Raw genomic sequence first — 9808 nt, forward strand, 5'->3', positions numbered from 1 at the left:
TCATTTGTATGAGCAGATGAGAAGCACTTAACCTTTTAAAATCAAACTGCACTAGAAAAAGTCACATCCTCAAAATTCAAGTCCAAGACCAGGCACAGGTGTTTATAAAGCAATTTATTAGTATTTGACAATCACCAGGCAGCAATGATCTCAACCAGTCCTGCAAAGAAAAGACAGGAGTCAGGTCAACTTTAGGACAGGAATGAAATTGAAACATATTGTAGATAGTGGTAGATACTGAATGAATTTACTTACCAGAGATAACTTCAGTATCCTCCTTTGGTTGGAGCTTTAACAGGAGGGCTTTGCTTCACAGGAGCACTTGGCTGTACAGGGATTTTGATGATGGGTCTGTAGATCGGCATTGGTGGGGCAACGGGCTCTCCTGGGGTGTAGCGAGTTTGGCCAAACACTGCTCTTCCTCTCTGGTAGCTTGAACGAGAGCTGAAGGCGTAGACTGGCTCCAGCTCAGACACGTCACTGAAGACCTGCTGAGGCTCTTCACTACCAGCATCGTAGCCTGCTGCAGATCCAGAGCTCCAGCTCTCATATCCAGGAGCAGAGACAAACCCGTGAGAGCCCACACCTTCATAACCACCAGCCAGGCCACCGCCATAGCCGCTTCCTAGAGCACTGCTGCCATACCCTGTAGAAGGTGCCCCATATCCAGCCTCAGGGTTTGCGTAGACAGCTCCAAAACCAGCATGGCCTCCTGTGCTACCACCAGCCATGCTGTAAGCTGGGCCAGCACTGTAGGAACCTCCGGGGCTGCTGTAAGCTGGGCCAGCACTGGAGGAAGCTCCGGGGCTGCTGTAAACTGGGACAGCACTGGAGGAAGCTCCGGGGCTGCTGTAAACTGGGACAGCACTGGAGGAAGCTCCGGGGCTGCTGTAGGCTCCAGCACCCCCATAGCCCCCAGTGTTACCCACAGCAATGCTGGGGCCGCTGTAGATGGGACCAGCACTGTAGGGAGCTCCAGGGCTGCTGTAAACTGGGCCAGAACTGTATGAAGCATCTAGAGGAGCAGGCTGATGAGTGTTAACAGAGCTTGGGCTTGATTGGCCTGGAAGGGAGGAGCTGCTGCCCAGACCAGAACTCTCCACGCTGCCTGAATCCCAAGTGAAGCCAGGAGATGACTGGGGCTTGGGGTTATGTGGCCCTGAACCGGAGAAGAAACAGGGTTCATAATGTAGATCGTTTCAAGGAGATCAGCAAATGATAACTCAATGTTTTACCTTGTCCCACAGGGACACAGGTGATGCTCCCAATCAGCAGACAGGCAATCAACAAAACCCTGAAAGAATTCAGTAGATCAGACATGTGTAGTCACACAGTTCAGCATCAACTGAAAGGTCACTCACCTCATTTCTGCCCTGGTTAGTGGACAAACTGCAACTACAGCTCAAGATAGATGCTCCAAAGTTGTCTATGCCTAAGGAACAAACAGAAACAGGTTAATCAATTTAAAAACACAACACCAACAACATGAGACAAAGGCTATTTCACACTGCAGTTGAAAGTGACCTGAATCTGATTTTTTTGCTCACATGTAACTCGTATCTGATTTTTTTTCGACAGTGTGAACAGCGCAAGTCAGACTGAATCTGACCGTTTCGAATCAGATTCAGGCCACTTTCGTATGTGGTTCTAAATCAGAGACGCAGCTGATCTTTTGGAAGTTGACTGCAGTGTGAACAGGCAAACAAAAAAAATCAGATCTGAGAAAAGATCAGAATTGAGCATTAAGGCCTGCGGTGTGAACGTAGCCAAAGAAACTGCCACTTAACCTGTACCTTTGCTCCAGGAGCTCCTGTGTAGTATTCCTATGAGCAAAGAGCTTCTTTTAAACGCTACTCAAAGCTTCAGAAAGTGATTGCTCATCAGTAACAGCTGGAGGTGAAACACACCTGCAGAGTGATTGACTGACCATGACCTCATTAAGGTTACAGGGCTCATATGTGCAGACGGATCCTTTTCAACTTATTTTTGCATCTCCATGCATCCCTCATTTCCATGGTTTCCCAATGTCTGTGCTTTTCCCGGTGAAAATCAAAAAAGATGCAAGAAAGAGAGATGATGGCAGATGAGGATAAGTCTGATCAAAGTCACATACTAATTTCAAGCTTTTCAGATGATCACCCATGCTAAGCATAATGTTCAAGAAGTCCTTCATTAATAACTAACTACTAAATTATTAGTCATAAAATGTTTTAAACAAGAAACACTTAGCTAATGATCAGTGGTTACTTTGGTTGATATATTTAATTACATCATCTCACTTTAAAATCTCCTCATGCATGTATTATTCTATGTTATGGTGTGATAAACAAGGCTTTTCCTATTTTATTGACATTGTCATGACCTGCACATAGAGCTCTATGCATTTACTATGTTGTTGTCAAATTAAATACAAACTATAAACACACTGCAACCTTATATTGATTCCAAATTCTTTGAGATTAAGGAGCAATAAGCAGAGATGACCCCAGGATGCACAATGTTATGAAATGAGAATCATTTCAAACCCGAGCCACAGTGTCAGCCAGAATCTCACACCTCACTGGCCCCCATTCAACAGCACCCTTTACACTTAATACTTAATCTAGCCATGTGATTCAATGGGTTGACATATGCAATACAGGTCTTATTCACACCCTAAAAACATTTCAACAAAATGCACAAAAAATCTAACACGGTTCAACAAATCCAAAATGGGAATTAATCAACTGTCCAATCACAGGTTAGTGGTCTCGCCCATAAGGACATACATACCCTGTGACAAAGCTGGGCAGGAGCAAATATATACTGACTGTACATGAATACAAAAAATTGATTTCTCTATCATTAGACATTTAATTTGAGTGATGCCGTGGTTTCTTTCCAGAACTTTCAGGTCTCTTTAGTTCTCAATATGATGACAGACTTTCTATGTGGTTTTGGCTTTAAGAAAAAAACGCTGCTCAGGTTGTCTGTCACGCTGCTGAGCTTATATTCTCATTCCTGCCATCATAGACTATCTTAATTCCACACAAATGTAAACATATACCTAGTGAATTTTTTAATGCAATTTGGATCAGATTAACTTACAATCTTCTACTATAATTGTTGGTGTGTCTGTCTGTCTGGATTTGGACACCACACTGTTGCTCCATTTGTTCTTGATACCTCTCAGAAGACTTCTTGGTTGTACTGGTTAGAAACTGGTGCCATGAAATAAATCACAGATATGTACAGACTTTTTACAAAAGGGCTGTCAAGATTAATCAAGTTAATCACAATTAATCAAGGTCCACAAACAGTGCACAACTTTTTTTTTTTTTAATCCAGATTAATCACATGCTTTATTGTCCCTTTCAAAACACTTTGGTTAAGATACATCAAAACTCCCTGAAGCCACTGGGGCGTAAACTAAGTCCACCACTGCTTCTTAAAGTCTTATTTTATTTTTAACAAAACTCACAGACAGGTCAGTGGACAAGTCAGGAATCATCTGAACCTTTTCAATCGTCTCATATTTCATTTTCAATCCATAACAAGTTCCTTCTTCCATGGTAAAGTTCATATGAAAATCTTCAGTCTACCACTAAAAGCAGGTCTGTATCCATACAGAAAGTCAATTATCCCCAAGATAGTGGAAAAAAAATGACACAAAAACAGTTTGAAATGCAAAACTAGAAAAGCACTCAGAGAGTGCAGACCTCCGCCATCAGCTCTGTCTTCCAATAGTGAAGAATCTTTTAAAAACATTCCTGGATCCAGACGGTGATCAAGATCACTCCCAAAATCTAATTCGCCGATTACTCCCTCCCTGGTGAGGTGGAGAAACGGTGAGGCAAAGCATTGGCTTCGCTACGTGTGGAAGTCATGGCAGAGAGTGAATATTCCTCCATTCCTCCCAGCATTGTGAGTATTCTCACTACAATTCGCTGTCTTTCTCTCTGTTAAGCTCCGACTCATCTCCTCGACTGGGCGTGTGTCTTTCAAACTCTATAAACTCCAAAACTTTAAATAAGTTACTCATGTCCGCCATCTCCTGGTGTAAAGTGGTAACAGCACAGACCTCTGCCATTAGAAATTCAGGAATTAATCACAATTACAAAGTTTGATCTTTTGACAGCCCCGATAGTGGCTGTGCCACTTGCTTCAGTTTGCCTCCCTCCCTGCCCCCGTCCCCATTATGTCATGTCCCCTGTAACACATATGATCATTCGTTTTATCACACCTTCTATAACAGACAGAAACTACACAGGGCTCATGACTGTTTATTTTTAACTGAGACAGAAAGTGACAGAGCTGGAAAACAGCTGGATTTGTTGAAACATGCCCACAGGGAAACATATTTGGCAGACCTGGATGTGATGATACACCTGCTCCATGACCCGTGGTTAAAGTAAGCTCTCTTTAAAGCACTTCTCTATGCTCATTTTAAACACAGAAGATGTGCCACTCTTGGTGTAAAAAAATCCTGGTTTATTTGCTGTTATTTGTTCGTTGTAGCTAGCAATGCCTTGTTAAAGCTCCACAATAAACTGTGCACTCTAAGCTTAATCAATAAGTCAAGGACACAGCTTTTATGCTCTCATTATGTTTCAAATGCGTACTATGCAGAGACACTGAACCATTATGTAATTATTTGGGGAAAAACACAACTTACCATGCAAATTAGCTTTGCTGCATAAGCAATGAGGCTGGTAACAGCACAGCAATAATAAAGTAAAGATTAGTCTACCGTCTGAGAGCTGATCGAAGTGCACTGTAGTTTTTACTGTCAGGTGGTGCTGATGTGAACACAGTAATGTCATTCCTTTAAACACTGATTGTCAGAATTTGTACAGATGAAGGCAGGGATGGGCTGTAATGGTCAGAAATTCAGCAGGATCAAGAAAGGAGTCCTGCATAGTGCTCTAGTTTATCTTAAAGTCATGATGTCAGGCTGTGCAAATACATAATTGCATATAAGGCTGCAATTACTTTTCTGTACACTAGTGCTTTAAAGGTTTGCAAGAATATATGCTGAGAGGCTTTCAAGTTTATAGAAGTGCCACTGCTGCACTTCTCCAAAAATAGGAAAAGCCAATTTAAAAAAAATTGTAAGCTGTGCTGTAAAAGTGGCATTTTACACATTCATGCTACTTTATTTGTACGTTTTGAGCAGAGAAATTCCCCAACTCTTCATTTTCCTTGGTAGGTTCATACCATTTATGCATTTGCAAACCATCAAATTGTGCAGCACGACCCACCAATTATCAACACGTCTATAGATGCAATATTGCTTTCCAGATCTGTAAGAGTTTAATAGCATTGTCTGTCAGGGTTTAACAGGAAAAGACAATATGAAGGTCCATATGCAGATGACAGAGTCCAGAAAACAGTCATGCTTCACTGAGAACCAACCTATGGGTAAGCATTGCCTCCCTCCAAATGTAGCTTTCTAATTTACTTACAATGCTTTCAAAGTTACAATGCTGCGGTCAAGCTTTAGCACCCAAAATCATTGAGGCAGGGAGTATTTCAAAAGGAAAATGATAAATTGTTAGTAACACTAAAAGTGTTAGCAACAGCTACATTCACAAGATAATTTGTTGACCAAATATTTGTGAGTAGCATTTACACTACCCTCATGTAACAATTGCAGACAGCTTAACACAAAAGCACTGCCACAGTAGACATCTCTCTTCCACTACTCCATACAAGTTATGTGTTTAAGTTTGAAGTTAACGACTCCAAAGCAACCAGTCAAACAAGGTTAAGTAAAGTCAGTTTATTTAATGGACTTGGCAGCAATGGGACATCTCCAAACTCAAACCTGCAAGGCAATTACAGCAAGTCAGATTCAAGTAGAAAGACCTACAGCATTCATGTTTACCAAGTTGAATCTTACCAGAGCTCTTTCAGTAGCCTCCTTTGGTTGGAGCTTTAACAGGAGGGCTTTGCTTCACAGGAGCACTTGGCTGTACAGGGATTTTGATGATGGGTCTGTAGATCGGCATTGGTGGGACAACAGGCTCTCCTGGAGTGTAGCGGGTTTGGCCAAACACTGCTCTTCCTCTCTGGTAGCTTGAACGAGAGCTGAAGGCATAGACTGGCTCCAGCTCAGACACGTCACTGAAGACCTGCTGGGGCTCTTCACTACCAGCATCGTAGCCTGCTGCAGATCCAGAGCTCCAGCTCTCATATCCAGGAGCAGAGACAAACCCGTGAGAACCCACACCTTCATGACCACCAGCCAGGCCACCGCCATAGCTGCTGCCCGGTGCACTGCTGCCATACCCCGTAGAAGGTGCCCCATATCCAGCCTCAGGGTTTGCGTAGACAGCTCCAAAACCAGCATGGCCTCCTGTACTACCACCAGCCATGCTGGGGCTGCTGTAAGCTGGGCCAGCACTGTAGGAAGCTCCGGGGCTGCTGTAAACTGGGACAGCACTGGAGGAAGCTCCGGGGCCGCTGTAAACTGGGCCAGCACTGTGGGAAGCTCCAGGGCCGCTGTAGGCCCCAGCACTGGAGGAAGCTCCAGGGCCGCTGTAGGCCCCAGCACTGGAGGAAGCTCCAGGGCCGCTGTAAACTGGGCCAGAACTGTATGAAGCATCCAGAGGAGCAGGGTGAGGTGCATTAACAGAGCTTGGGCTCAGTGGAAAGGAGCTGCTGCCCAGACCAGAACTCTCCACTCTTCCTGAATCCCAAGGTAAGCCAGGAGATGACTGGGGCTTGGGGTCACTTGGCCCTGAACCAGAGAAAAATGAATTAGTTCTAGAAACCACCAAGTTCATAATGTATAGACCGTCACAAGGAGTCGAGCAAATGATAAGTCAGTGTCATCTTACCTTGTGCGATAGGGACACATGTAATGCTCCCAATCAGCAGACACACAACCAACAGAAGCCTGGAAACCAAGTTCAAAAGTTCAGACATTTGTTACCCAACCGTTTAAAAACAAATAACAGTTCACTCACCTCATTTCTACCCTGGTTAGTGTAGAAACTGCTACAACAACTCAAGATAGATGCTCCAATGTCACAGTGAGTGAGGCAAGTTTTGCTGCCTTCAAACCTTCACCTTCTCCTTTAAGAGCTCCTGTAGTGTTTCTCTGAGGAAAGAGCTGCTTTTAAATGCTGCTCAAAGCTGTGCAAAGTGATTGCTCATCAGTAACAGCTGGTGGTGAAGCACACCTGCAGAGTGATTGACTGATCATGACCTCATTTAGGTTACAGGGCTCATATGTGCAGGTACATTTGAGGAATTGGAAGATCCTTTATAATAGTGGAGGGAGATTGATTTTGGGCTCCTTTAAGGGGAGAAGATGATGCATAGTGTTATGAAATGAGGAAACCCACAGTATCAGCCATGATCTCACACCTCAGAGCAGTAGACATGTTTAGATACATATTAGATCTAATCTAGGTAAAGAAAATGGAATGCATAGCTCTCCAAATACACCATAAAACACTGAGTGGTACATTCACTGTCTGAATATACAGAGATCTAGACGGACAGATAGGTGAATGGCGGATAGATTTTAATGACCCAACACTGAAAAAAAATTACATTGAGAGATATAAAAAGGAAACATTCACCATCTCAACTATTTCACTTCATAAAAGGGCTCAAATGCTAATTGTGCTTTTTCTGAAAAAGGTTGTGTTAACCCTTTGGGTTCTAAGCTATTTTTCAACCATTTTGTCTCGCCTAGACCAATTGTCTGAAAAAGCTTGTTAAAGATCATTCCTGTGGTGCCCAGTCAAACTTTAAACATCTGTTTTTGAGCTTTAAGAACATGAGTGCTACATCAATGTCACTTGAATTTAAAAAGTTATGGGACTATAAAGACAAAGGAAAAACTAAATGGAAATTAAAGCAGATTTTATGTGTGACACATAGTAAACAATAATGACAAAGGTTTTGGGTTTTTTGCACAATATTGTTCTCCCATCTCTTTGTGGACCAAAAAGTGTAAAAATACTCATTCTGTAGCAAAAATCTTCATAATATCAACAAATTTACAGAGAACAGTCTTTGCACCGAGACATTATTCAAAGCAGTTCCTGTCTGCAGTGACACAGAGGGACATGTCACAGGATCTCTGTTTCTCTTTTTGTCTTTTGCATGATCTGCTGGTATAGAGTTGTGCTGTCTGATGAAGCATGACTGGGCACAAATTTTCTGACTGTGCATGAATGCATCATACATGATATCTGCTGTGGTTTTTCTCAGGATTGCTCCTTTGGTTCACAGTAGAGTGACCGTCAACACTCACAGTAAATCGGCTCCAGAAAAACCAGTAGTCAGGTTTTCAGGTGTACTGAGCATACTTATTTTTGTTACCATAAGATACCTCCATTCCACATAAATGTATATAAACCTACTAAACGTATCTTTTTAATAATAAATAATGAACCAACAATGTTATTGCATGTCTCTATGTGTAACATGGATATCCAAAGCTAGAGGAATGTAAGTAATGACATTGTTTGCCAGGGTTTCAACAGTAAGGGCATATTCAGTACGACAGCCCATGTGCAGAAGATGAGACACACTGTACTCGGGCTTACAATCATTGTTCACTACCAGAGTTAGCTAAGTTGCTCTGACTAGATCTTGAAAGAAGTGAAACTTGCAGTACACTCATCTCACAACTCTAGTCTCACTTTAAACTGCTAGTCAAACTAAACACAGAAATAAATATGTGAAGATCTTTCCTGCTGTACATGTCAGAGCTGAGATGTTTTCAGGCCAGAGTAATCCATGCAAGATTTGCTCTTCTTAAACTCAAGTCACTGCAATTTTATCTGACAGGTAAAGTGAAAAATTTAAACCCACCAAAATGTTTCTTCACCTTAGTTTTTTTTTTTATTTTTATTTTTTTTAACAAGCAACGTAAATCCTTGTAACCCTTCACATGAAGGTAGGCTGACTTGGAGCGACATCAGTGGCTTTTCTAAATATACTGTACAAAGAAACATAGATTTCTACATTTTGGAGAAAATAAAATATTTTCACATGTTGGCTGCCATTTTTCTACAACGTACCTTTTAAGTGATGTCATCTGGCTGCATTGATAAGTGCAGCAACCCAGGTACTTTGCAGTCTGTGCCTCTTTCTAGGTAAAAACTCTCCATTAGAATGAATAGCTGTAAATGGGAAAGATTGGTTGTAAAAAGCTAAAGATATAAAAATGGCAGAGATTGATATTTAGAGACCAAATCCAACAGCCAATGAGCTAGACTAAAAATTATGACATTTTGAGCAGGTTTCTGCATCATAACCATAAAATCAAAGTTATAGGTGTATTTGAATATCTGTTCAGACTCTTCGTCTGACTGGACAAATGGCCCCATCTTGTGACTGGAAGTGTATAATCACATAAATGTGTGAATTTTAATTGTGTTAACGAGTCGGATATCAACTTTTAATATGTAGATTTGCAAATACGGAACCAAATACATTGTATTTTGACTGGGCAAAAAGCCAAAAATGTGCATCATATTTTTTAATCACCGGCACAAAGGGTTATTTGATGGAAGAGTTTCAAATTCACAACTCACTCAGGAGAGCAGGAATAACCTTGGACTGCTCAGTTCTCACTTTGACATTTTAAAGAAAACTGTTGGGCTGCCTCGTCCTACCTCTGGAGTTTTACCCCAACATTTTAAACCCAAGAGCAGTTTTAGCAGAGGAGACTGAGTAAGTACTTTAGATTTTGAGGGCATTTGAAAGACGTGGGAAGATCAATGCACCTGGATGGCAACATTACCAAGAATGCATTGCACAAAAAAAGGCAGCCAGGTGAGTACTATCAAGTTTTACTCCAAAT

At 41.8% G+C, this 9808-nt stretch overlaps 2 protein-coding genes across 3 annotated transcripts; both read right to left on the reverse strand.

Annotated features, from left to right (window-relative positions):
• Nucleotides 1-99: 99 nt before the first annotated feature.
• On the reverse strand, nucleotides 100-1882 carry LOC121514912 (loricrin-like). The gene is made up of 5 exons (XM_041795351.1): nucleotides 1794-1882; nucleotides 1362-1432; nucleotides 1236-1294; nucleotides 256-1159; nucleotides 100-160 (listed from the first exon to the last, which is right to left on the reverse strand). The coding sequence occupies exons 2-4, from the start codon at nucleotides 1364-1366 to the stop codon at nucleotides 267-269; spliced, it is 957 nt and encodes a 318-aa protein (XP_041651285.1). The 5' UTR covers nucleotides 1367-1432; nucleotides 1794-1882; the 3' UTR covers nucleotides 100-160; nucleotides 256-266.
• LOC121514913 (spidroin-2-like) lies at nucleotides 254-7110 on the reverse strand. 2 transcript variants are annotated; one of them, XM_041795353.1, is made up of 4 exons: nucleotides 6951-7110; nucleotides 6822-6880; nucleotides 5900-6721; nucleotides 254-274 (listed from the first exon to the last, which is right to left on the reverse strand). In XM_041795353.1, exons 1-4 carry the CDS (start codon nucleotides 6953-6955, stop codon nucleotides 267-269), a joined length of 894 nt encoding a protein of 297 aa, XP_041651287.1. In that variant the 5' UTR covers nucleotides 6956-7110; the 3' UTR covers nucleotides 254-266. The 2 variants fall into 2 exon arrangements, with proteins under 2 accessions (XP_041651287.1, XP_041651286.1); XM_041795352.1 differs by lacking the exon at nucleotides 254-274 and adding an exon at nucleotides 5747-5806 and having other exon boundaries at nucleotides 5882-6721.
• Nucleotides 7111-9808: the final 2698 nt, after the last annotated feature.

The sequence above is a fragment of the Cheilinus undulatus genome, linkage group 9 (assembly GCF_018320785.1).
Source record: "Cheilinus undulatus linkage group 9, ASM1832078v1, whole genome shotgun sequence".
NCBI classification, from domain to species: Eukaryota; Metazoa; Chordata; class Actinopteri; order Labriformes; family Labridae; genus Cheilinus; species Cheilinus undulatus.